This window comes from Populus alba, chromosome 13 (assembly GCF_005239225.2).
Source record: "Populus alba chromosome 13, ASM523922v2, whole genome shotgun sequence".
Classification (NCBI taxonomy): Eukaryota; Viridiplantae; Streptophyta; class Magnoliopsida; order Malpighiales; family Salicaceae; genus Populus; species Populus alba.
This window is the reverse complement of record NC_133296.1, coordinates 9899878-9926837: the sequence shown is the minus strand read 5'-3', so window position 1 is coordinate 9926837 and position 26960 is coordinate 9899878. Positions and strand designations below refer to the sequence as shown.

General features: G+C 33.6%; 3 protein-coding genes across 3 annotated transcripts; 1 reads left to right on the top strand and 2 right to left on the bottom strand.

Moving 5' to 3' along the window:
- Positions 1-899: 899 nt before the first annotated feature.
- Positions 900-6140, bottom strand: LOC140954403 (uncharacterized). The gene is made up of 10 exons (XM_073403824.1): positions 5912-6140; positions 5697-5842; positions 4283-5633; positions 3821-4191; positions 3347-3736; positions 2761-2832; positions 2408-2685; positions 1601-2278; positions 978-1095; positions 900-935 (listed from the first exon to the last, which is right to left on the bottom strand). The coding sequence occupies exons 1-10, from the start codon at positions 6138-6140 to the stop codon at positions 900-902; spliced, it is 3669 nt and encodes a 1222-aa protein (XP_073259925.1).
- Positions 6141-6774: 634 nt separating this feature from the next.
- Positions 6775-18328, bottom strand: LOC118034460 (CLP protease regulatory subunit CLPX3, mitochondrial). Its single transcript, XM_035039761.2, has 15 exons — positions 17081-18328; positions 16432-16493; positions 16130-16227; positions 15901-15980; positions 15389-15439; positions 13450-13524; positions 13282-13359; positions 9569-9625; positions 9017-9087; positions 8816-8915; positions 8532-8636; positions 7844-7906; positions 7634-7756; positions 7383-7526; positions 6775-7073 (listed from the first exon to the last, which is right to left on the bottom strand). Exons 1-15 carry the CDS (start codon positions 18044-18046, stop codon positions 6999-7001), a joined length of 2148 nt encoding a protein of 715 aa, XP_034895652.1. The 5' UTR covers positions 18047-18328; the 3' UTR covers positions 6775-6998.
- Positions 18329-24669: 6341 nt separating this feature from the next.
- LOC118034459 (pentatricopeptide repeat-containing protein At1g33350) lies at positions 24670-26525 on the top strand. The gene has a single exon (XM_035039760.2). It carries the CDS (start codon positions 24773-24775, stop codon positions 26348-26350), a length of 1578 nt encoding a protein of 525 aa, XP_034895651.1. The 5' UTR covers positions 24670-24772; the 3' UTR covers positions 26351-26525.
- Positions 26526-26960: the final 435 nt, after the last annotated feature.

The following is a 26960-nucleotide window of genomic DNA, read 5'->3' as shown; positions in this document are numbered from 1 at the left end:
TTTGATCTGAATTGACTCTTAAACTTTGATTTTCTTCAATTGTATCCCTGATGGAATTGATTAAGCCAAACTAAATTTCAATGGGGTTCTAGAATTTCCAATTTTGGTTAAATTGAATTCCAAACTTGTTTTTTCTTTTAATTAAACCTGCAATTAAGCCAATCAAGAATATCAAAAGTTCAATTAAGTCCTAAGTTCTATAGATTCATCATAATCTTCAATATTTCTCCGTAACTAAGCCCTAATCTTCAAATTCAATAAATTCAAATGTTATAGATACAAAAACAGAATTTATATTTAAAATATACAAGCAATAAAAGTTATTACCTGAATTTAACTTATCTTTAACGAATTGTTGCTACATGGAAATGAAGAATGTTGCCTTATATTTTCCAGGTAACTTATATTTCAAGCAACGCTCATCTATGGTCAACTGTATGTTGCCCTATCAACATGGTGCGGCTTCAAATCACCAGCAAGATACATGAAATGGAGACCTTTTGTGAAGACTGAGTGCATCACTCCAAAAGTACTTGGCCTATTTAGATAAAACACACAACAAAATCTTGATTCTCACAAGTTTTGATACTTGCATGAGAGAAAGCATAGTGAAAACAGAAGAACAGAGCCATGAAAATCGGAGTGCACAAATATGAATCCCACTCTCAAAATATTAGCTTAGGGGGCAGGAAGGAGGTAATAAAATAGAGCATAGCATCAACTAGGACCACGAATCCTGGCAGGGGAGGAGGATCCTTTAGTGCATCTTGAACTGACATTCATGGAACACCAACTTCTTAGATTGAGGGCCTAACCCCTGTCAAAATGGCAGAATTTCCAAGTAAAGGAACATTAGTTTTCATTTAACTATACCTCTTACAAACACAAGGTCAAATGCTTTAGACTTCAAGCTCCTTTGCCGGTAAAAGCCGTACCTGACATCATGCCAGAACGTCATGTATCAAAGGAACAATTACCTCTTGGGATGAGCATTGACTCATCTTACCAGTTCTTGGCTTCTTACCAGTTCTTGGCTTGATTAGGGCATTAGGCACCTTCAAAATCTTCTTCTGTGTCCAAGCACAGCTACTAAAACTAGAAACATGATAGAAATCTGTTGCAAGGTAAATTTTAAGAGATCCAATCAGCAGAAATTCAAACTGATGAGATACGGTTGCAGGAGTTTTTATACGTAGCATAAAAACATGGGAGGGAGGAGAGGTATGGGAAAGAATGAGGAAGAAGAGAGATAGAGAGAAGAAGCAGAAGGGAGGCACACAAATTGTATATTATATTCTTCTTCTTTCTGTTTACATCTAGTACCATTTTTATAGTAAACGTGCATTCTGTTACAAGAGTCATACACGACTTCTTGTAACAGTATTTATAATAGAATTTGAATTGTAACAGTAAATATAACAGAATTGAAAACACAAGGATAATGCTGGCAGTTTTATTTAAACGGTGCGTTTGGTTAACTTTCTAAGGTGATGTCGTTTTGTTGCTGGCCTTTTGATTTTTTCCGCTGCAATGTTTTTGGCTCGCAACAATATCTCCCCCTTAAAAATTTCCCTTGTCCTCAAGGTAAAACTGTGGGTACCTCATAAGAAGGTCATCTGCGAATTCCCAGGTAGCTTCGTATGGTGACAATGTTTTCCAGTGAACTAGGACTTGGGTTGCTGCTTGGTGTTTGTGTTTGACCATCCTCCTGTCAAGAATGGCGTGAGGCTGCAACTCTGGGTTTAGCTTTTGAGCAGGTAAGCTGTCATATACTATTTTGTTTCTTGTATGTTTTTTTAGTTGGGAGACATGAAATACAGGGTGTATGACGCTTGAACTGGGAAGGCTCAGCTTATAAGCAACTGCCCCTATACGCTCAATTACCTGGTATGGACCATAGTACTTTGCGGATAGCTTTTGTGAACTCCTCCTGCTCATTGTTTGTTGTCTGTAAGGCTGCAACTTCAAGCATACCCAATCGCCTACTGTGAAGGTGTGTTCACTGCGCTTCTTGTTTGCTAACTGGATCATGCGGTGTTGAGCCATTTTGAGGCTGTCTTTAATGGTCTTTAGTCTGTCTTCTCTTTCTGTTAATTGTTTGTCCACAGCTTCGATGTTAGAATCTTTAGGTAGGTAAGGAATGTGAACTGGAGGATTCTGACCGTATAGAACTTCGAATGGAGTAGTTTTGATGGCAGAGTGATAGCTTGTATTATACCACCATTCAGCTAAGGGTTGCCATTGACACCATTGATCGGGTGTCTCACTTGTCATGCACCTTAAATATTGCTCCAAGCATCTATTCACCACTTCTGTCTACCCGTCTATTTGTGGATGATAGGCTGTTGAGTGCAGTAGTTAAACGCCTTGGTAGGTGAATAAATCCTTCTAGAATCGGCTTAAAAACACCGAGTCTCTATCACTGACTATTGAGGCAGGTAAACCATGTAGTTTGTAGATGTTACTCATGAAGGCCACTGCCACTGAAGCAGCTGTATAGGGGTGGGATAATGGTATGAAATGGGCATATTTGCTTAATCTATCAACTACAACCAGTACGACGTTCCTTCCCTTGGAGTTGGGCAAGCCTTCCACAAAATCCATGCTGATGTCTACGAAGGGTGCTTGGGGTATGGGAAGAGGTTGAAGCAGGCCAGGTGTCTTCACGTTCTCACCCTTACTCTTCTGGCAGGTGTGACATTCTCACACATATGCCCTTACATGTTTTTGTTGTTTCTTCCAATAGAATAGTGATCTTACCCGCTTGGCAGTGACAGTGACTCCAGAATGCCCCCCTATAGCAGAGTCGTGGTATATGGAGATCAATTTTCCCTGTAGGATAGGATTATTGCCCACTACCAGCTTCCCCTTTCGGTATAAATGGTCATTCAGCCAAGTGTACTGTAGGTGTAATTTAGGATCTGTGGTTAGTTTGCTGATGATCCTTAGCAGTGCAGTGTCTGTAGCCCAGGATGCCTTCAACTCCTCTAGCAATTTGGTTGAAATGGTAGATACTGTAAGCGAATAACTCCCTATTGGTACACCTAGAGAGGGCATCAGCAGCAATATTTTCCTTTCCCTTCCTGTATTCGATGTTGTAGTCAAAGCCTAAAAGTTTGGCTAACCAAATATGTTGGGATGGGAAGGAAACCTTTTGTGCCAGCAAATATTTGAGGCTGACATGATCCGTCCTGATTGTGAATTGTCTCCCCCACAAGTAGTGTCACCACTTGGTGACTGCATGTAATATGGCTAGCATTTCCCTTTCGTATGTTGATAATGCTTGCTGATGTGGTCCCAATGATTTACTAATAAATGAGATAGGGTGTCCCTCTTGCATGAGTACAGCCCCTATACCCGATCTTGAGGCGTCTGTTTCCACTACAAAAGGTTTGTTTAGGTCTGGTAAGGAGAGAATTGGTGGTTGAATCATTGCTTGTTTCAAGTTTTGGAAGGCTATAGTGGCGTCTTCTTTCCAGTCAAATGCATCCTTTTTGAGTAGTTGGGTGAGTGGTTTGTTAATAGCTCCATAGTTTTTGACAAATTTTCTATAGTAACTCGTAAGACCCAAAAATCCCCGTAGCTGCCTAATACTCCTAGGTTCAGGCCAGTCGGTGATGGCTTGAATTTTCTTAGGATCAGTGGCTACTCCCTCCTTTGAAATAACATGCCCTAGGTACTCCACATGAGGAATACCAAACGCATATTTGGAGTGCTTAGCTACCAACTGGTGCCCCTTCAGCAATTTAAACACAATTTGCAGGTGTTCCAAGTGTTCTTTCATTGTTTGACTATATATTAAAATATCGTCAAAGAATACTAACACAAACTTTCTTAGATACCTGCGGAAAAATTCATTCATTAAGGTCTGGAAGGTAGCTAGTGCGTTGGTTAGTCCGAACGGCATCACCAAGAACTCATAATGGTCGTTGTGGGTGCGAAATGTTGTCTTGAACACATCATGGGGAGTCATTCTAATCTGGTGATAACCAGACCGTAAATGCACTTTAGAAAATATAGTTGCACCCACCAGTTCTTCTAATAACTCTTCGACTAGAGGTATAGGAAACTTGTCTTTGATGGTGAGATGGTTGAGAGCTCTGTAATCAACACAAAGTCTCCAGGAGCCGTCCTTCTTTTTAACCAGAACAACAGGAGAAGCAAATGGGCTGCTGCTCAGTTGAATGATTCCTGACTCAAGCATTTCCTCTACCATTTTTTTCTAATATTTCTTTCTGCACTCTTGAGTATCGGTATGGTCTAAGGTTGACTGCTTGTGCACCTTCTTTCATAGGGATAACATGGTCATGGGTCCTGATGGGAGGCAACCCTTCAGGTTCCTTGAATATTTCCTTGTAATGGTTGATTAATTCTTCCAGAGCTCCTCTGTCCTCCTGAGTGTCCATGGGTGTTTGGGACATAACTCTTACCTCCTGGTATGTAACTTGACTAGCCGTGAAACAATAAAGGTTCATACCTGACAACTGAGTTAAGTTAACCATCAAACTGTTTAATTGTGCTAGTTCAATGGTTTGTACCTTGGTGCAGTCGGTGCCCTTGAGAATTACATCGTGACCTTGCCATTTAAAGGACATCCATAGCTCCTTGTAGTTAGACATAACATTACTTAGCGTTGCTAGCCATTGTATGCCTAATACCATGTCACAGTTGAGTAAATCAACAATAAACACATCTGCAACAAAGTGTACTCCCTGCATTCGCCAGCTGAAATTTTTGCACATAGCTGAGCAATGCATGGTGCCCCCATTTGCTGTTTCAACTACCACAGTCCTGATGGAGTGAGTTTGACATTGTAATTTATTAGCAAATGCACTGTTGAGGAAGTTGTGTGTGCTGTCAGAATCGATCAAGATGTATAGGGGTTGTTTATCCACTTTTCCTGCTACTCTCAATGTGTGGCAGCCCATTGTACCTTCCAAGGCGTTGAGAGAAATATGTGGTGTAAGCAGGTCCTGGTCCCTAACTTTTGTTTCCTCTTCAATTTCCCCAACATCTTCATCATCTTCAAGTATGCATAAAGAGTACAGTCGTTTATTTTTGCAACGGTGACCTGGCACAAATCGTTCATCACACCAGAAACAGAGCCCCTTGGCCCTTCTTTCTTCTAAGTCTCGAGGCCGGATAGTTCTAGTTGGTTTGTGTGTAGGGGTGGGTAATATGCCTTGTTGTGGTTGTTTGAAGGTGGTAATATTTGGAGTTATTGTCTGTCTTGAATAAGGTATGAGAGTATTTTGTTTAAAGGGAGGGGAGGGTGGTATGGTTTGGTGAGTGTATTTGGGGAGTGTTTGGTGTGATTGTGGTTGTGATCTCCTATAAGATAAAGTGTTATCTTGCAGTCTGGCAAGATTGTAAGTTTGTCGAAGGGCTTTAGGATCAAACATTTTGACAAGGTTTTTGATTTTGATTTCTAGTCCTCCGATGAAAAACACCATAGCTTGTCTTTCACTGATATCAGCCTTGTTCCACAGTACATCAAATTGTTGAATATAGGTCTCCAAGCTGTAAGTTTTCCTTAGCTCCATCAGTTCTTCCAGAGGATCTTGGTGGCCACCAAATCGTCCACACACAGCCTCAGTGTACTCTTCCCAGGTAACCACTCTACCTCTGACACTCTTTGTAAAATTCTGATGCTAGTAGACAGCCATCCCATCTAGATAGAAGGAGGCCAGTCTTACCTTCTCGGTTTCTTTAATCTCTTCCATGTCAAAGTACTGGTTGCACTTAAATAACCATTTATGAACATCTTCCCCATCAAAACAGGGAAAATCTCGTCGAGGTTTATGCACCTTGTAAGAGTGTGACCCTTCTTCGCCAGAGTAGCCTGCGTTTGAAGTGGAACCCTAATGGGGAAGGTCCTGGTGATTCTTCATAGGACTATGCTCCAGAGTACTCGTCTGCATCCTCTGTAGGAGTGTGGATTGTTGGTAAGCTATTCCACTGATGAGTTCCTTGAGTTCTTCGATTTTATTATCTTGAGTCACCTTAGTAGCATGTAGTAGTTGACCATAGGTTTCCAGCTGTGTTAGGACTTGTGTATGGCGTGCTGATTGTTCCTTGTTGGCAACTTTGAAGGAGTCTTCTAATTTCTTAAGATCTTGGGACCTCGTTTCTGGTGGCATGATGGAGGTCTGAAGATCAGAGGCCCTGATACCACTTGTTGCAAGGTAAATTTTGAGAGATCCAATCAGCAGAAATTCAAACTGATGAGATAAGGTTGCAGGAGTTTTTATACGTAGCATAAAAACATGGGAGGGAGGAGAGGTATGGGAAAGACTGAGGAAGAAGAGAGATAGAGAGAAGAAGCAGAAGGGAGGCACACAAATTGTATATTATATTCTTCTTCTTTCTGTTTACATCTAGTACCATTTTTATAGTACACATGCATTTTGTTACAAGAGTCACACACGACTTCTTGTAACAGTATTTATAACAGAATTTGAATTGTAACAGTAAATATAACAGAATTAAAAACACAAGGATAATGCTGGCAGTTTTATTTAAACAGTGCATTTGATTAACTTTATAAGGTAATGTCGTTTTGTTGCTGGCCTTTTGATTTTTCTCGCTGCAGTGTTTTTGGCTCGCAAAAAAATCCAACCTCCATGGAGTTATCCACGACAAGTTCTCTGCAAGGCAAGTTAGTGCACATGATGAAATCATAATTCATAGCTCCACTAGATGGCCTGGATTTTAGCTCTCTCTGGAGCATGGCCAACGGGGAGTGAAAGGAGATGCGTATGTGGAAACACGAAATAAAATTGAAAATTGACAAATTAGGTCTCCTTAAAGAGAATGAATAGAACTTTTGTACAATGTCCTACGTATTTTCCTCATTTACTTTTCCTATTATCCAATTAACTTTTCAACCAGAAAGTATGCTGTTCTACAAGGGATTATTACATCCAATCATGAATTTGATTTTTACAAATAAAAAGAGGAATTGTAACTTTAAGTTAACAGTTATCTTTGTAGTAGTGCTACATGCTCATTGCTCTTGATGAAACCTCTGATTCAGCGTCCTGCAACTCCCCATCAGCTGCCTCAACAGTGTCCTATAACATAAATAAGAAATGCTCAATTAGTACAGAATAATCCCAAATAATATAGATTAAAAACTAAGCAATAATTTGTCTGATAAAGTCCATTGTTCAACAGGCAAAATACTATTCAAAAGAAAACCAAGGATGCTGGTGATTAAATGTAAGAAGGGTGGTTAGAAGTGACTTTCAACCAACAGATTCTACTCAGCCAGCTCCTGTCACAATAATGATTTATTAAATAACACAAAATAGTTCAGATAAAAGCATACCAATGGTCGTAGACTAATCTATAAATTGAAACCATACCACTAAATTCTTTACCTTATATTCTGCTAGGTAATGCTCCAATGCACCATCTCCACGCAGGATTTTCCCACCACTTCCAGGAGCATGCACTGAACCTACAGACTCCTCATCAATTACAACAGCATCTACTCTATCACTTCCTGTTTTGATGTCTGGGATCTGAAGCAAATAAGCAACAAAACCTTTTAATATGTCAATATCCATAATCAAATGCTTTATAGAGATGGTGTATAATATCTACTTATAAGCCTTGGGGAATCATATACCTCATACATGGCTTCAGTTAGAATGCTTTCAAGTATGGCTCTTAAACCCCGGGCACCAGTATTCTTAGCCATTGCCTTTTTTGCAATTAGTCTTAGTGCCTTTTCAGTAAAATGTAGCTTCACCTGGAATTATGCAAGTGGTAAATAACCATTACACAAAAGTAATCAAATGAATTTAACTACTAAATGATCAGAGAGAGAGAGTCGTACATTATTCATGCTAAACAACTTCTTATACTGTTTACCAAGGGCATTTCTCGGTTCCATGAGGACCTGTAATTTGCGTTAGCAAGAAAATGTTTTATGATGAAAACTATAATTTCAAATCTGGCCTGCTCATTTCTAGGAGAAACTAAGAATATAAAGTGCATTAAGCAAAATACATGATAAGCACAGATTGAGATGTGCATTTGGAAGGGCAGGGGTGTTCTAATGTTTCCATTTTAATCAAACCAAAATGGGTGGTGAAATTTTACAAGCCAAAGAAAATTTCCCAAATATTAATGTCAAGTCAGTAATTTCCTAGCTACAGAAATATATACTGCTATCTTAGAAACGACACTCTTGAACTTCTTAGGGCGATGATGAAAACCTGAGTATAAAAACAATGAGGCTTACTAGCACAAAATAAATTAGCATACTTGAGTGAGCTGAAAGAAATTTCTTTTCTTTTCAGTAAACTAGTGGTGAATAATTAGAGTTTGAATGTAACTGCTCCTCTTACATGTTTGTAATATCATAAATTCCTACATTCAGTTGCTAATTATTCTCTCACATTCTGAATGGTTCCTAGTCATTCACAAACAGCCCAAAATGGGATGTAACAAATATAGACTGGCACAGGGTGTATTAAAATAAAAAAAAAAAACACAAAAATACCAGTATAACAGAGTATTACCCTAACAAGTTGATCCTCAGTTAGAGCTGCCAAACTAACTAATATTGGAAAGCGTCCAATAAACTCCGGTATAAGGCCATAAGCAATAAGATCAGCACTCTCAACCTGACAATGCAAAATTTACTTTTCAAGTTTTAAGGAAAGGTTTCACCAGTAACTTCTTTCCATGCTTAACAACTAACATCATTAATTGTGTTGAAAACTTGAAATAATACATAGAAAGGTAGAAACTCTATAAATATTAAACTCCCATTTCACTAACATAGGAAGGCCTTCATTCTTACGGATTCTAGCAAAGATGAAGTGATTGCAGCATTGGTTACTCCACCTGCTCTCATATTAGCACGAACAGGTGCTCCAAATCCAATTGATGAATCTTGTCGTCTGATAAAATGACATTAAATATTTTCAGATTAGATACCCTGAAACAGACGAAAACTATATTTTGCAGATAATTATGCAGGAAAACTGTTTGAAGCCATTACCTCTCTGAAATGGTCTTTTCAAGATCAACAAATGCTCCACCACATATAAAGAGGATGTTTTTTGTATCTATCTGCAGAACATTTATATGAATTTAAGATTAAATTTGTAAAGCAGCAGCAAGATAAAAATAGTGCCAATTCTCTGATTATGATGATGGTGAATAATCCTCGCAAGGCAACATCATTGCTGGTTATTATTAATTTTCTGAAATATGAATTAATAGGATGCTGCAAATACATAAGAGGTCCTAACCAAAAATCTAAGCAAGCATTTAATATCTTTTTAACTTGGGAGGAAAGAATATAAAGGAATTATTCATGAGCTCAATGAAAGGAATGCATAAATAAAATGATGCTATGTTAGAAATCTGGAGTATGATAATGCTTAATCTGGTTCCAACAAAATAAAAGTTATCAGCAATACAAAAATAAGAAGATTCTAGGATGAGCATTTCTCCAGCAGTAGACTCTAACTCATAAAGGACACATTGCATATGACAAAAAAAATTCAAGGACGAAAAGGAAAAGGAAAACCATTTTGAGACTATATACCTGTATGTTATCACCCCGAGGATGCTTCCTTGCCCCCTTCTCAGGAACATTTACTATCTGGAAACAGGAAGTTCTGCTTTAGCAATTTTATAACAAGTTTCATATTCTTTAATATCTCTGGGGGAAAAAATCCAACCACTAAAGATTTTCATGTAAACCTCTGCAGCAAACTGTTCACAAAGTGCTGCAGCAACAGTAACTAACATTTCAAAAAAACAAAAATATGGTGCAGGAAAACAATAATGAAAAAAATGCAACACGCAAAGCCTATATGGCAACCTGTGTTTCACAAAAACTCATCAGTAAACTCACACTTGTACCTGCAGTTTGCAGATAACCACTATAAGGAAAACACTGTTAAATGTGGCAAGTGAATCCTTGTCTTTTGTCACCTAAATTAAGTTTTATGGGCAAGACTTATAGTGTAAAATGCAGATGAAAAATTCTTTTTAGTCAACTAAGAAAAGTTACAACCATAGGACTTGCCATGTGCTAGGAATATTATAGAATTGCATGATGTCAGTAGCATAGCAACCTGTAAATGCCTGAATACCTGTCAACATATTAGAATTCATTTCTTTTTCAGGGGTACCAACTCCTCAATATAATGTAATCAGAGGGTTGCAAAGCGTAAAAGATTTAGTTAGCAGAAAGCAAAATCATGCAATGCTGTTTTATTTTTTTGTTTCACATCCAGAATAATATTAATCATCTTTCTTAGCTTCGAAACAGAAGTGGAATATGATAAGCAAGAAGTTATACTGCCATGTCAAAGAAACCATGATACGTTTTGATCACAAAAGTGATTTCGATAAAAATAATAATTTAAATTGTAAACCAATGAAAGCATTAAGTTGTTGACACACAATTATATATAATATAATACTTGGTTCGGCTAACTTGTGCCCTTAGGGCACATGATAAAGCGTTGAATTCTCCTTTCATGGCCATTAGAGAATAGGTGATGGCATGAGGGATCTTTTAAATTTTTTGAATATAAATGGATACCTAAGAACACATTTTACTTTTCCTTGTTATCATCGAGTCTAAAAATATAAGTTCAAGGGAAAAAACATAACTCCCCATTACCCACTAACTTTGGTCCCAACATTCTAATTTTAGACTGGTAATGGTAATTATACATGGTTCTATAACTATCCCTTATTTAAATGTAGCACTATGTCTTTCTTTTTTCAATTAGTTGAGAAAAAACTACTCTTAATATAATTTAAAACATAGATTACAATACACACCACTTTGTTCTGATGCATGGCACCTTTATAACACAACTTCAAAAAAATGAGCACACATCATGCATCACACCCTGTTAAGTCTTTCCTTTTAAAATCATTAAGGAAGATGACAATTGGCATAAAGAGAAATGGTGAATAATAGAGTTTAAGGCCATGGATTTTCTATGGAAAAACAAAATGAAGGATATGGGTTTTAAAATTTTGAGAAAGAATAAAAAAAAAAACTAGCTCAAATTAATTGTATTCTGGTTAGTTATAGTAATTAAAACAGATTATATTCTGATTAGTTATAGTTAGGTATGATCTACAATGCAGTTGAGTAGGTTAAACTTTCAAAGAGCTTTTCCGTTCTAAAAATCAAGTAATCCATTCAACAAAGAAAAATGAACAAAGCAATGGATGGAGACCTTTTGACCATTATTAGAATCAAACTATCATCTCTTGAATTTGAAGATTTGATCTCAAATCTATCATGGATAAGTTTATTACATTAATTTAGTGCCAATACAATGAGATTTGTTGAGTGGCCATAAAGGTCCCTGCACTTCAATTAAAGTTAAGATCAAAACTTGAATATAAGAGCCACATATTCATGAAACAATGTTTGACCAGGGGGAGTATCATTCATATTTAGAATAGGGAAAACCTAAAAAACCTGTTTACTTATAGAACTAATAAAATACTAATAGAAATGAACCTTACCTCGAATAATTTCCAAGAAATCTGAATTACAGAATTACCCTTGTCTACAAAAACCACATAGAAATACAGTAATTCTGCTTCTTGTATTGTCTGCATCAACATCATTATTTCGCTAGAATCTCAACTAGAACTTGTCTAAATAAGATTTTTAATTAGCTAGTAGTGTAGGATTTGGGGGTTTTAACAGGGCAGTTTGTAATTTTCATTTTCATCGAGGTAATTTTGTCATTTTGTAAAATCTAGTCAGCTACTTCACCACTTCACTAATAAGAAGTTAAATGGCCAGCTAACACTAGCTATGCTGCACCTCCACAAGTCACCTCCTTATTGGCTTATCCATTTATAGAACTCATAATCCCAATTTTAAAGGAAGGACTATATATGTTATAGAAATTTCAGCAAACTTTGATAGACGTGTGATGCCTAAGAATACCTAGGAGTGATTTCTAGGATCCCTGGTGTGATTCTAGGTTTCTTTTCCTTTTACCTATCGAGTTCTCCTGAAGATCTTTAGTTCTTGATTTGTTTACTTCCTGAATAGCATAATTATCCTTAAAAAAATCTACCTAAACTACAAAACATCTCTTTAGTTACACCCAAAACCAACTATAACTTCTATAAACCTCAGTGTTTAGGAGCAGAATATTAAGATCTTGCATCATCTTGACATCAGAAAAGCAGAACTTCCTCTTAATTAAAAAAGTAGCACAGTACCATCATAATTACCACAAAATTCCATACCCAAATTTAAATTTTGAAGTTACAGCTCAGCAGTGGTTTCCAAGCATACTGGGTTACTAAACCAACTTCCAAAGTTCAATCCCTTATTGTCAGAAAGTTAACAGCAATTCAACTTCAAATTCTCCCTGAAGCTTTCTGAAAGATCATAAATTATCAACCAACTTTTTGTTTGACCCCTTTCTGTCCAAAAAGTGAATAAATTACTTCATTCTCCTAAAAGAGCTGAACCTGAAGTTCAAGCATTCCAATAATAAAAAATGGAATTCATCCCTATAATGAAAAATGTCTTCCCATTAAATGTCCACCTATACTCCATCGAAGGTCTCTTTTATCTTACACCTTCTCCAATTCACTCTTTCAAATTAACTCTTTTGTTAAAGGTATCTGCAAACGAGTACTCCTGTTCACCAGTCTACTAGCCTCTATGAAGAGGTTACCTTTGACTCTTTCAAAACTTTATGACATTTAATTTAAGATCCATCAAATTGCAATATGTCACCTCTGACTTGTATGATATATCCAGCATACCTTTTACTCTTTCAAAACTTTATGACATTTAACTTGAGATTCATTAAATTGCAATATGTCACCTCTGACTTGTATGATATATCCAGCATACCTCTTACTCTTTCAAAACTTTATGACATTTAACTTGAGATTCGTTACATTGCAATATGTCACCTCTGACTTGTATGATATATCCAGCATACCTCTTACTCTTTCAAAACTTTATGACATTTAACTTAAGATTCGTTACATTGCAATATGTCACCTCTGACTTATATGATATATCCAGCATGATATCTTAATTATAATCAGCATAATTGCAAAGGAATCCAAATATCTTTATAGAAACAGCAACTAAACGAAGCCAGAATAAAATAAGAATATCATATGGGACAAGTACAATTTCACACAAATCTTTCATTAAAATTTCTGCAATCAGCCTCACAGAGGTGAAACAGTAGCAAGATATCTAGTAAACAAATGATAAGCAGCATAGTTTCATGTACTCACAGTTCCTTCCAGCATTTTCAATAATGCCTGTTGCACACCCTCACCAGAGACATCCCTGCTTATATTTAAGCTCTCAGCCTGCAAAATTGTCACAACATTTAAGTCTTAAGAGATTGTGTGCATCGAATGTTACATAAACTAATTGGTAAGATGGAAAATTAACAGGACCTTCTTTGTTATCTTATCAACTTCATCAATGTAGACCATTCCTTGTTGAGCTGCTTGCACATTAAATTCAGCTGCCTAAAGTCAAGAAGGAACTCTATGTAAGTTCTGTAATATGTGAAAAGTCAAGGGGTTTTCCATTCTTATTAAATTCAGCTAATAAGTTGTGAGAGCATGTGTTTGGGAATGAGCTACGTCAAAATAAAAACATCAAAATAAGTTGTGAGAGCATGTGTTTGGGAATGAGCTACGTCAAAATAAAAACATCATCATGCGAAGCAAGCATGAACAGAAACTACACTGATCAAACTTTTAAATAAATAAATAAAAAACACCTGCTTAACAGAGAATAGTTTGCTACAACAGGACACTTCAGCATAATTAAATGTTAGTTCCAGGCAAACCCTGTTTGGGATAAACATCCATCAGATATATAGTCAGTACACAATTCAAATGCCTGATAATGAATTGCAGCCAACATTCCAGTAAAAAGAATTTCATCCCATAAAGATGGTTAAATGTTGAATAATGATAGATAAAAGTAGTGTTCATCAATAGAGGAGAGCATGTTAGGTCTCTTTGAATCAATGCACATTAGACTTCTTTGAATTCATGCACGAAAGCAAAAGTTTCGGATGGAGATGAATAAAAACATGAAATACCCAAAAAAATTATTAGAGACAACTGAAAGGGCTAATCCTCTCATAAATAAACACATGAACTGAAGCAGACAACTACGTGCACTTAAAAGGGACAGATCATAGCTCTGATTGCACTTTATACAAACATAATTTGAAGGGAAAAATTCTCAACTTCAGTAGATTTCAATGCTTTCATAAAAAGTTCAATTTCTGGAAGAAAGAATATTTAAACAAAATATAAACAATAGTTAAAACTTGGATGACTTGTATGTACATGTGCATAAACAATAGTTAAGACTTTTATCGAAGGTAACAATCAATCCAACTGGAAGTGTGATTAATTCAGGAAGAGCTGCAAAATTCTGGAACATGATTACTAGATGGAAACCAGTCAATGCCCACCCAAAAACCATTCTGGAACAGGATTATGCTAGTGTTAGCTGAACAAGTCTACCCAAACCCATCCAGAATGAGTTTTTGAGCATTAAATGCAACCCCAGCCTACAGTAGGAAAAATGAAGAGAAAACACAATTTCAAACAAACATTAATTGAGTTAAAATTTCTCAGACAACTAACAAATTCAAGAATGTTTAACAATAAAATTAGTTCAATATTTTGTCTCCCATTATGTCCTTTCAGTAGAAACATAAATGGTCCTGTATGAATCAGCATTGCAATTACTCCCCCCCCCCCACCTTTATTTATCACAATATTTCAAGTATTCAAGGCCCCAGTAATTAAGACAATCGAACCTAAAAAGTTCAAATACTACCACCAAAAATATCCAATTTTGTCTTAACAAGCTGCTGTGACTGCCTTGATGACTCTTATTCATCAGAGTTTTATTCTTTTAAAAAAAAATAGGAAAAAAAATAACTAGCATATTTTCATAGGCCAGGATAAACTTGGTTAGAACCTGGAGTGTTAATTCCTACAACTCCAATGCGTCCATGGCTGTTTAACATCAAAATCCATAATTACCAAATATTCTTTTTTCTAGCTAGTAAGTTCTTTGATGAATTCCACTGCTGCTTCCTAAGTGAGATAATTTCCTTTGCCTCATAAAGGCATTTATTTTGAAGAACAGTATTATCGTTCGCAACCTCCTTCCTCCGTCAAGAAAATACATGTATCTTATAGTCTATAGCAAAGGCACAATTAGACACAAATTCACTTAAATCAGGACTGGTGAAACTGAACCTCTACAAAAAGGCACCAAGTGCATTGACAATGCAACTCCAAGGCTAAGAAACAACAACTAGAATTTACATAAGTTCAAAAGATAAAAGGTGAGATATACCGAGAGTAATTTATACAATATTGATTCAACATCTTCACCAACGTAACCAGCCTGCAAAAATTAGTTGCCTCATTCAGTTAAACAGTAATGAGCCTGCGAATAAGTACGGAGAGAGAAAGATCAAAAATCATGTGACCATGGAAAAATACATAGCAAGACAAAAGAAACTAAAATGCGACCCTGCAGTTTTACTTTGAACAGTTGGATATAAGTATACATTACTACTCTAGGACTTCCTTCCCTTTTGTGGATAAAATAAGATATGAGAGAAACAAATGAGTTCCATCAATGAGGGTGCCAATGTTCCCTTTTCAATAAAACATGATTAGATTTAATGAAAGACATCAAATATGCAGGCATGTTGAAAACAAAGAAATCATAAGATTATTCAAGATTGCCTACATGTGAAAGTTCAAATTTTTATGTGAATGTCCACTGCAAATTGTGAAATAAAAACAACCATGATGTATTTCTAGTCTTTGAAGTAAGATATCAATACAAAGCAGACTTGCCTGGGTCAGTGTTGTCGCATCAGCAATCACAAATGGCACATTCACAAAGCGTGCTAGTGTTTTTGCCAACAATGTCTTCCCTATTTCATATGTAAGTTAGAACAGAAGTCCAGAATTCAGAACTCAGAAGCTTGAAAGCAGGACTAACAAAATAACACTGTGGTAAGCAATGATTTTCACAGCAAGTCACAGGGACTTGAAATACATAGAGAAAGTGTATAGTCATTACCTGAGCCAGTTGGGCCCATCAAGAGTACATTGCTTTTTTCCAGTTCCACATTGTCTTCATCATCTATAGCCTCCAAAGTTCCTGATTCTGCTCCTGGCCTAGTATTAGAATACATCACTTCAGTATTCTTTCACAAGTCAATTAATTGAGATAATCTGAGACCACTTTTTTAAACCACTTAAAAATATACTAAACTTTGCTATTCAAGGTAATGAAATAAAGCACCAATCATTATGAATTATATGGTTCAATTATTTCAATAGCAGCATTATGAGAAGACAAGAAAGTAACTGGAAACTAACCCTTTCCGCAAGGTGGAATGGTAAATCCTCTTATAATGGTTGTAGACAGCCACAGAAAGCACCTACAACATAAACATGAATCACTTGTTGGGTACTCTCAAAAGACTACAAGCTGCTCAAGGCTATGTCAAGCATGAATCCAAAAACAAGCTTTCAGGAAACTGACAGTGTAGTCTGTTAAATAAATGATGTTCTATCACTCAGTTCCCCAGACCAGAAACATTTGATATCTTCAACATGCTATATTCAATTTACCAGAGCACTTCGCTTATGTTGGTTCAAACAACTGATACAACAAGCATCTTAACAAAGTCATGTCGACAATATCCCAGAAAACAAACAACTATGACACATTCATCAAAAACAATCCAAGACAAAAAGAAAGAATAAAGGGATGATGATTCACTTGAAAAGACAATTTGAAAAGGGTTTCTAAATACAATGCAACAAAAACTCTAACAGGACAGCCTTCATAAGTACCTAAATACCAGTGTGAAATCTTTGGCAATGATAAACCATAATCAACAAGCATCTGTTAATAATTCAAAAAACTTATAAGCATCGAAACTCAGAAACTGATTGCAACCGAATACCAACTAGCTAGATCAAAAACCCAAATGCGAACGAAATGTAGTTAAAAAAAGCAAACCTTTTTTGCTCTGTCCTGTCCAATAACAAACTTATCAAGACCTTTGCAAATCTCCTTTGGCGTCGGCAATTCCTTCCCCAAATTTGACCCACCCCATCCAGCACCATTCTTCTCACCACCTCCATTCCCACCACCACCACCTCCACTCTTTTCTCCACCAGGCTTAAAAGCCCTAACCACGCTAACCCCTGGAGCAAACGGCGGACCAGGAGGCGTATGCACAGCCAACCCATTCCCACCCGGGGGTGGCGGAGGAGGAATCCCCTGAGGCCAATTCTCCGGCGGATCCCCTCCATACGACCTCAACGTCTCCCAAAACGACACCCTTAACCTATTATTAATAGTATTAGTAACATTGGCATAATCCGCCCCCTCTTCACCACCATTACTCACTTCCTTACCTCCCTTATTCCCATTTCTCCCATTCCCCTTATTACTAATCCTACCAATCTCAACAAAACTGCCTTGTAACGGCGCAATCTTATCCGGCCTAAAATAATAGGCTGTCTTACAATTAGGACAGAAATTCACAGCCTGATAATTATTATTATGCCCATTTCCATTACAAGCGCCAGTATCAGCAGTTGTAGTATTATTAGTATTATTATTAGCAGTATCATTATTGCGACTCAAATGATGATGATGATGATCAAGATTAGAATTATTACTAAATACGAAACTCCGATTGGAGAAGAGCACATCCATGTGTTTAGAGCACCTCGGACAATTCGCTTCTGCCCTAATTTTCCGAACATTGTTGTCGTCCTTAGAATTCTCCCACTTGTAGCGCTCTTGGATTCCGATCAATGATTCCTTCCGGCGGTTACACCCGATGTTTAAGTAGTTCAAGTGCGTGGAGATTCCTCTGGAGAAACGGACCGGGGTTTCGAAACGGGAAGAGAGTAACAGAGGATTCGTTGTATCCTTGAGTTTCCTGCATCTCCGCAACATTCTAGTTCCAGACATAAAAAGAAAAAAAAAAGGTGGTTTTCGGAGGAGAGGATGAAATAGAGAGGATGGGGGTTGTTCAAAGATAATATTTATTTATTTTATAAGCTGTACAAACACAGAGAGAAAGGAGGGGGCAATTGTGAGGAAGAGAAAAGACAAAGCAGAGAGTGTATGTAGGAGGAATTATGGAAAGAAAATGGCTTTCTTATCCTCTACGACCCCTACCCGTTTATGAGATTGGGAGTTATAATTTCTTCCCTTTTTTTTAAGAACAGTTTGACTCTCTATCTTCTTCTTCACGTACGTCTTCAGTCTCTCTTTGCTTTGTGTTTTGGGTGCCTGATGTTAGGATCCAATGCCACGCCTTCGTTGTATTGTCTTAATTAATTAATGGGAATTATTTACTTTAATGTTGAGAAATGAATTACAGAAAATGAGTTTAATTGATCCATGCTATCAGTACTCACTATTAATAAGCACTAACCGGATCGAGTATTGCAAAGGTGTTTTTAAAAAAGAAGAAAAATATGTAGCTTGGGTTATAGGTCTAAGTTGGCTTTATTTAAATTAAATAAAAAATATAGAAAAAAAATAATAGATGAATTAAATTTTAAAAAAATGATTAAGATAACCTGAAAAAAAATTATTTACCAAAAAAAAAAATGATGCAATTCAATTAACAACCCATTAAATATAGAAGAATGAAACTGGATGATAAAAAAAGATATAAAAAAATGGTCATTATCAATCTGAGTTGTCATAACAAACTTATAATACTAGCAATTAGAGTAAAGCTAACTTGGGATATCCCGTCAAATTTGCAGTCTATGTTATGAGACTGTAATAATTCAATAAAAAAAATAAAGAAAATTATAAAGCAAATGTTTTTATGAAAAAAAATCAACATATGTTAACTTTTTAAATTTATGATCCCACTCATTAGATCCAAAACATCTTATCTAAAAAAAATCATAAAGCTCAATTCTTAAAAATTAATTTCAATTATACAAAAGAATATAAAAATAGCGATTAAAATAATAAAAAATAAAAATAAAAATAAAATAAATTTTATATTGAATCAAAGAGTAAAATTAAAATAAAAAATCAATTTAGCAAAAAGAATAAAAGAATGAGAATTAAGATTGACATAAAAAATAAAAAAGAATTTTTTTTATTGAGAGATAAAATTGAAAAAAAAAAGATCACATTAACAAAGAGAAAACAAAATAAAAAAAAATAAGAATCAAATTGTATTATAATTATTTATTATTTTTTATATATATAATCAAATAACAAATAGTCCTCTAGTTGATATTATAATAACCAAAAAATTATTATAAAAATATAAAATTACACCTTGACACTAGATTTAAATTTTTTATTTCTAATAGTATTTTGATCGTTTCACTATACAATCAAGAAAGAGAAAAACTTATTTTTTTTCTGATCATTTTATTAATAACTAATGGAACTTGTCAAAAGATTTTAATGTCTTGAAAACTAATATTAGATTTTTTAGATGGAGGGGTAAAACTATTATAACAATGTTTTTAAACATTGTTTTTCAAAGGAAAATTAATTTTTTTAATATGAAATTTGTCCATGGATCTTGTTGCTGTAATGATTAATAATGTGTTTTCTTGAAATTATTATGTTTTTTTTTAGTGTTTATAGCATACTTGTATATAAAATACAATTCATTGCTTAAGGCACGTAAGTGCTTTTTAAAGGTGATTCGACTATTAGTAAAAAACTAGCTAATTAATATAACATGTTAAATCGCTAATATAAATTATGAGATTCTAATAACTTTATAAAAAAAATATTAAATTTAATTTTTAATCAACTAAATATTAAATGATAAAATTAAAAATAATATTCAATTAGAAAAATAAATTGAGTCAACTTAAGTTAACTTGTAAAATATTAATTATGAAACCAAGATAACCACATAAAAAAAATTAAAACAAATTATAAAATTTAATTTTCAATCAACTCAATTTTGAAGGATAAAATTAAAAAAAAAAAAAAAGACATGAAAAAACCATCAAGTCAACCCAAGTCAATCAAACAAAATTCATGACCCAACTTATAAGGTTAGGATAACCTGATAGCAAACTAAAATAAATTATAAAGTATATTTTTTTAATAAAATCAATATTGAAAAATAAAATTAAAAAAAAACTTGAGACAATCAGGCTAACCCACAAAATGAGTCCTGAAACCATAATAATACTATGAAAAACAGATAAAAAAAATATAAAACTAAATTTTCAATCAACCCAATATTAAAAAATAAAACAAAAAAGAAAACAATTAAAAAAAATAAAATAGGTTAACTCGGGTTATAAAATTAGAATAATTCGAGTTGAAACAAATTATGAAGTTCAATATCCATTAAATTTAATATTAAATTATAGAATTTAAAAAAAAAACTTTAAAAAATAAATTGTAAAAGGATAAAGTATTTAAATCCCAATGTTAATAATAAAATATGTTAATAATAAAATAAAATATAGGAGTCGTCTTGGGATTCATCTATTCAAGCAGTGCTGAAAATAAATATTGTCATGTACGATGTTTATTAATGTGGACTAATTAATTTTTATTTTTATCTCACGCACATGTCCATGTGAGTAGCTAGCGGACTTTTGAAAGTGTAAAGCTTACTTTGAAAGCGAATCACTAGACTAGCGGACGATTGAAAGCTTGCATAAATAGATGTACTATTTTTATATTGTTTTGAAGTGGGGTAATAATTGTTTTATAAAGTATTTTTTATTTTAAAATATATTAAAATAATATTTTTTTTATTTTAAAAAAATTATTTTTAATATCAGCACATCAAAAATATTTTTAAAATATTAAAAATATATTAATTTAAAGTAAAAATATAAATATAAATATAAATTTTTAAAATTTTTTCAAAATTACTTTCCAGCTAATACAGTGTAAACCACTGTTATCTCCCTTTTATTTTCCTGTTCAGCTAATCCACATGACATGATTCTTCCATCCAGCTATATCTTGTTTTATATCCATCACTTGGGCAGGCAGGCAACACACGCAAAAGTATTTATTTATTTTCAATTGAATCCTAAATTTGTAGATTCTACCAATTCGGTCACAAATGTTTTAGCAATTCTCCATCAAGTCCTTTTGTTAACGTCATTAACTTTTCCATCCATTTTTTTTCAAAACTATGCCATTTTATCGCATAGAGAATACACATCAGGTGGAAAATGCTAGTAGGAATTTACAAAAGGACCCACTTCTAAAAATGGGAGGAATATTTGAATTTAATTGCTAAAATATATATAAACTTAGGATGCAATTACAAAATTCTTTTCTTCGGTAAACAAATAAAGAATTTTTATAAACACAAGTCAATCGTGCAAGAAATGGTTTCTTTTAAGACTTTTGATGACCATATGGAAACGTACCTAGCGTGGGTTTTTTCTCTCGGCTCATTGTTTTCTAGATTCTACCAATTCGTCATTTATGCCGATAGTGATAGCAACATCATGTTATTCGAATAATTGACTATTAACTTTCGCATTTAAAAATAAAGTAGTGACATTTTGCTGTCCATTATTCTCTTAACATTCATTTCCAATTTATAGCTATAATCACGACTCGATCTAGTCTCGGCATTCACGAGTTTTGCTACAAATCACGAATTTAAAGTTATTCTATTTTTCACAAATAAAAACCCCTCTTCTTCAAATTAATTGCTCAATCAAGAAAAAATTATCATATTCATTAATGAATAAATCACTCATAGGTTTAGACCTCTAAAATCAACCATAACTAATCAAAGATTAATATTTACTAAGAAATATATGAAGCAATTTGTATAAAAATATGAATTTAAAATTATTTATTCTACTCCTTATTATGCCTAAGTTAAAAAGCAAGTTGAATTAACCAACAAAATTATCTCTAACATTAAGAAACAATCTTAAAACTTGATACGATGCCTTAACAAAAATACTATAGGAATATACGAATTCACAAAAAACTATTTTAAAAACCTCACCATTCACCCAAGACATATGATCCTAATGATATATTGCATATGGGAGCTCATGGTACAATCACTTAGAAAGACAACATAATGTTATGCTGACACAGTTAAAGTATTTAGATGAAGTGAGACATGTTGTATTAAATCATTTATTACAAGGAAAAAGTTGAGTAAACATACACCAAATATGTTTGATAAAAAAGTTTTTTAGTAGGTGATTTGATATAAAAAACCATACTACTATTTAACCATAAAGATTTAAAATCTTATCAACGGTCTTCAAACTAGAAGGATTCACACACTATTGTCAAAGCTCTAAAAATAAGTCCATGTCATTTAGTAAACCAATATGAAGAGTTATATTCTTAATTAATTAATGATCGATATTTGAAAATATATTAACCCTACATAAAAAAAATAGTGAAAAAATGATACTTATAAAATCAAAGATTTTATCAGCATTCCCTACCTCAAGTCCATTTCACCTATGAAACTTTAATAAGAAAAGTATATCGTCAACACGAACAAAAGTGATGACATTGCTTAAAAGTTATTAAAAATTAAATATTATAAAATTCTTAATTTCTAAATCTTTCTCAATAACTCTAATATGAATGCAAAGATTCAATAAAGAGTTTTGGATATAGAAAACAAATTGATGTATACAAAAAGTTTTGATTCTAGATCAAATTTCTTCTTTAATTTATCTATTCCTCTTTTTATTGATGTAGAAGTTCAAGTTACATTTTATGATTGTCTCATAAAATATTTATAAAATATTTATTTTCTAAATTATTACATAATTATTAACATAACCACTATTACTTATAGTACTCTTAATTAATAAAATGGCCCTAATAAAATATTTTCCTCAAGTCATAAGAGATTCTTTGATATTATCATTAAACTTGGTCCAATGAATTAAACTTGAAAACTCATTTAAAATTATATTTTATTGAATAATACAATAAAAAAAACACTCCTAAAACCAATGATTAATCCAATATCTGGATATTTTGTAAATTTCAAGCAATGTTTTCCAAACAAAAATTCATTATGATTTGCAAATTTTTTTTTAAATAAAACATTCTAATAAAGTCTCAGTATTTTATATATGATTAAAAGTTAAAAAATGTTAAAACTCTAATAAAAAAATAATATTATTTGAGAAATATGATAGAATTAAGTATAATAAAAATAAAAATAAAAATTTAATATTAAAAAATAAAATTAAAAAAAAACACTAATAAAAAAATAATTCATGTACAGACACCTAGGGCATCTAACCTTTAAAATAAAGCCTTGGTCCGTGAAACTTTTTTTTTTTATTTTGCAATTACAAACTCTATTTTATTGCCAATTTTTATGGTAACATAATATTCACAAACACTATTAAGTTTTTTTTTAAAATAATAATAATAATAAAACTAGTATCATTTAATGAATTTGAAATTATATGAAACTTTTTGTACTCTTGATAAAGCTTATTAAAAAAGAATGAACCATGAAGAACATATTTTTAAAACATAAAGTTTAATGAAAACCAAAAAGAATGAACCATAAAGAACAAAATGAAAAAACACCTGCAACTATAATAGAACCTGCAACATTAAAGCGACAAAACAATTTCTCCGTCGCCTCAACAACTTGGCCGTATTAAATTTTTGTTAACTTAAAGGTTAGTTAATTTTTTTTTTAAATTAATTTTATATATATTTTTAGATGCTGAAGTTAAAAATAAAATTTTAAATACTAATAATAAAATATTATTTTGATACATATCTAAATAAAAAAATATTTTAAAAAACAACTAATATCATACTTCTATAAATCATTTGCAACAAAAATGCTTATAAATAAATTATTTTAATCTTAAAGCAAAAAATTAAAAAGATGTCATCACCCTGAATGGAACATGAACAATCCAAACCAAGGAAAAGTCGTCCAACTCCTAAACCACTTGACAACATGTAATTTTGTTCATTTATGACTAGTTTTTTTTTTACATATATATATAAAATCAAATGATTCTTTTTTGTAAAATAAAAGTAAATGATATATCACCTGCTATAACAGTTGATGCGTTGCCTAAAATCCTTAATCGTCTATTATAGAGGTGGCTGAAAAATAAAAAGGAAAAAAACTTTTCATTTCAAAAATTTATTTTTTAATTATTTTTATTTAAAAACACTTAGAAAATATCATAAATGCCAAATAACACCTTAATGCATTTTTTTTTTTTGTCAAGACAAACCCATTAAAATCTAGATCAATTTTTATCGTGTTTGTAATAGTTATTAACCATCAACTTTTTTTTTGTTTTTACAAAAATACAATAATTTTTCTCTCATTTTTTTTTACCAAAGAATGAGAGATAAAGGAAATGAACTCTAGATTAATCTGTAATTTATTTTAGAATATTAGATTAATCATTATTTATTTCTATATTTAACACTTTAGTTTTTTATTTTTGAATTTATCTTTCCTCAGTGATGTTTGACACAATGGTCTGTAATTTGAATTTAGAAGAATGAAATAAGAAAAAAAAAATCCATTGATCACGAAATAAATATGTTTTAGTATATGCTATAATATAATAAATAGTACGATAAACTACAAGTGTTATTGATTTTGTTTCTTTTCTTTTTTCAGAACTTTGAAACCAGAGGAGTGAAAATTGAGGCCAAAGAAGTTTGAAACACGGTGGCAAGAACATGCGTTCCCTCTATGTATTAAACCCACCAAATCTAAACCAACGAGTCTTATCAATAGTTTCAAAATGCAATCATCTCAATCACCTTAAACAAGTCCAATCCTTTTTGACAATCCTCGGTCACTCACAGACCAATTTCTACACTTTCAAACTGATTCGCTGTTGCATTCTCCAACTCAACAACCTTTACTATGCTCGCTTCATTTTTAACAATTTCGAATTCCCCAACATCTACCTCTACACTGCTATGGTTACTGCTTATGCCTCTATACAAGACCATCAATCGTCTTTTGATTTGTTTCGTTTCATGCTTCGTAAGGGACACCCAAAACCAAACCATTTTTTGTTCCCTCATGTTTTGAAATATTGCCAAGTAACAAAATTTGTGCATGCCCAGATTGAGAAATTGGGTTTTGGACAACACCCAGTTGTGCAAACTGCCCTTATTGATTCTTACTCGAGGTCTGGTTATGATATTGGAATTGCGAGGCGAATGTTTGACGAAATGTCTGAGAGAAATGTTGTTTCATGGACTGCTATGATTTCTGGGTATACCAGACTTGGGGAGATTGAGAATGCTATTTCGCTTTTTGATGAAATGCCTGAGAGGGATGTTCCTTCTTGGAATGCTGTAATTTCGGGTTGTGCGCAAAATGGGTTGTTTACCAGGGCTATTACGATTTTTAAGAAGATGGTGGGTCTTTCCCTGGAGGTACAGCATCGAGACATTAGGCCTAATCAGACGACTGTTGTCTGTGCACTTTCTGCCTGTGGTCACACTGGGATGCTTCATGTTGGGAAATGGATTCATGGTTATGTTTACAGGAATATGCGTAGTTCAGATTCGTTTGTGTTGAATGCTTTGGTGGATATGTATGGGAAATGTGGGTGTTTAAAAGAGGCAAAGAAGGTTTTTTACGCAACTTCAAAGAAAAGTTTGACATCTTGGAATTCAATGATTAATTGTTTAGCACTTCATGGACAAAGTGAGAGGGCTATTTGTGTGTTTGAGGAGATGTTGCATTATGTAGCCGATGTAAGACCAAATGAGATTACCTTTTTGGGGTTATTAAATGCTTGTACACATGGAGGATTGGTTCAAAAGGGTCGTTTCTATTTCCAGATGATGACTCTAAATTACGGGATTGAACCTGAGATTGAGCATTATGGGTGCTTGATAGATATTCTTGGTCGAGCAGGAAGGTTGGAAGAAGCCTTGGAAGTTCTAAGGGAAATGAAGATTCAACCCGATGAGGTTGTTTGGGGCTCTTTGCTTAATGGGTGTAAAATACATGGTCGTGCAGACTTGGCAGAGTTTGCAGTTAAAAAGCTGCTTGAAATTGATCCAAACAATGGAGGCTATGGTATAACGTTGGCAAATGTATATGGAAAGTTAGGGAAGTGGGATGATGTCCGCAGGGTGAGAAAGATGTTGAAGGAGCTAAATGTTCCTAAGACTCCAGGTTGCAGTTGGATTGAGGTTGATAACAAGGTTTCTCAGTTTCACTCTGTAGACAAATCACATCCCAGAGCAGAAGAAATTTACCAGATATTGGAAAATCTGGTTTACTTTAATTAGCCCAAGCTGCTGAAGTCCTACAAACACTAACTGAAAATAGGTAACCTGAATTTATTTCATTTTTAAATTTGAAATTCTAGTTGCGTGTTGTATCATTTCTTAATCTGAAGTTTACTGTTCTATGAAGAAAGGAGTAAACATGAGCTCAATTGTCTGTCTTTGTTAGCCAATGTTACATCACTTCTAATAAAGCTATATCTAGAAATGAAGTAAATGGCTTGATCTAGAGCTGAAAAAAAATGGTTGGTGCAATTTCATCTTTATATGAAGAGATTGACTAAAATTTTCTACTCGTTTAATAGTTCTAGACACTTTTGTAATTAGAAAATTATAATGCCAATGAAAGGATAGGTTCTAAATTTTCCTTTTTCGTCTCTTGGTTTGGTCACTAAACTTAATTTGCCTTCATAATACTCGCTTGTCCTTGTGTTTTGACAGTTTAGGCTATAAAATTGTTTGATTGTTCAATATGACCCTATAACCTAATTAATAGCATCGTGGAAAGATCCTTCTCAACTTTTCCAGTCCTGTATGTGACTATAAATGATATTTATTTATCAAGTTTAAAGAAATTTAAGAAGTCGCTCCAGAGGCTTTGTTTCTTTTCTCT

Bases quoted from the DNA above. Each gene is read 5' to 3' on its own strand.
- LOC118034460 (XM_035039761.2), bottom strand. From the start codon at position 18,046: ATGTCTGGAACTAGAATGTTGCGGAGATGCAGGAAACTCAAGGATACA. The intron at 13,525-15,388 runs GTATATCTCACC...TCTTGACTTTAG, and splicing joins TATTGTATAAATTACTCTCG to GCAGCTGAATTTAATGTGCA. The intron at 13,360-13,449 runs GTCCTGTTAATT...ACAATTTTGCAG, and splicing joins TTGATAAGATAACAAAGAAG to GCTGAGAGCTTAAATATAAG.
- LOC140954403 (XM_073403824.1), bottom strand. From the start codon at position 6,140: ATGCCACCAGAAACGAGGTCCCAAGATCTTAAGAAATTAGAAGACTCC. The intron at 5,634-5,696 runs GTAAGACTGGCC...AATTTTACAAAG, and splicing joins AGATTAAAGAAACCGAGAAG to AGTGTCAGAGGTAGAGTGGT. The intron at 2,686-2,760 runs GTAAGATCACTA...CACACCTGCCAG, and splicing joins TCACTGTCACTGCCAAGCGG to AAGAGTAAGGGTGAGAACGT.
- LOC118034459 (XM_035039760.2), top strand. From the start codon at position 24,773: ATGCGTTCCCTCTATGTATTAAACCCACCAAATCTAAACCAACGAGTC.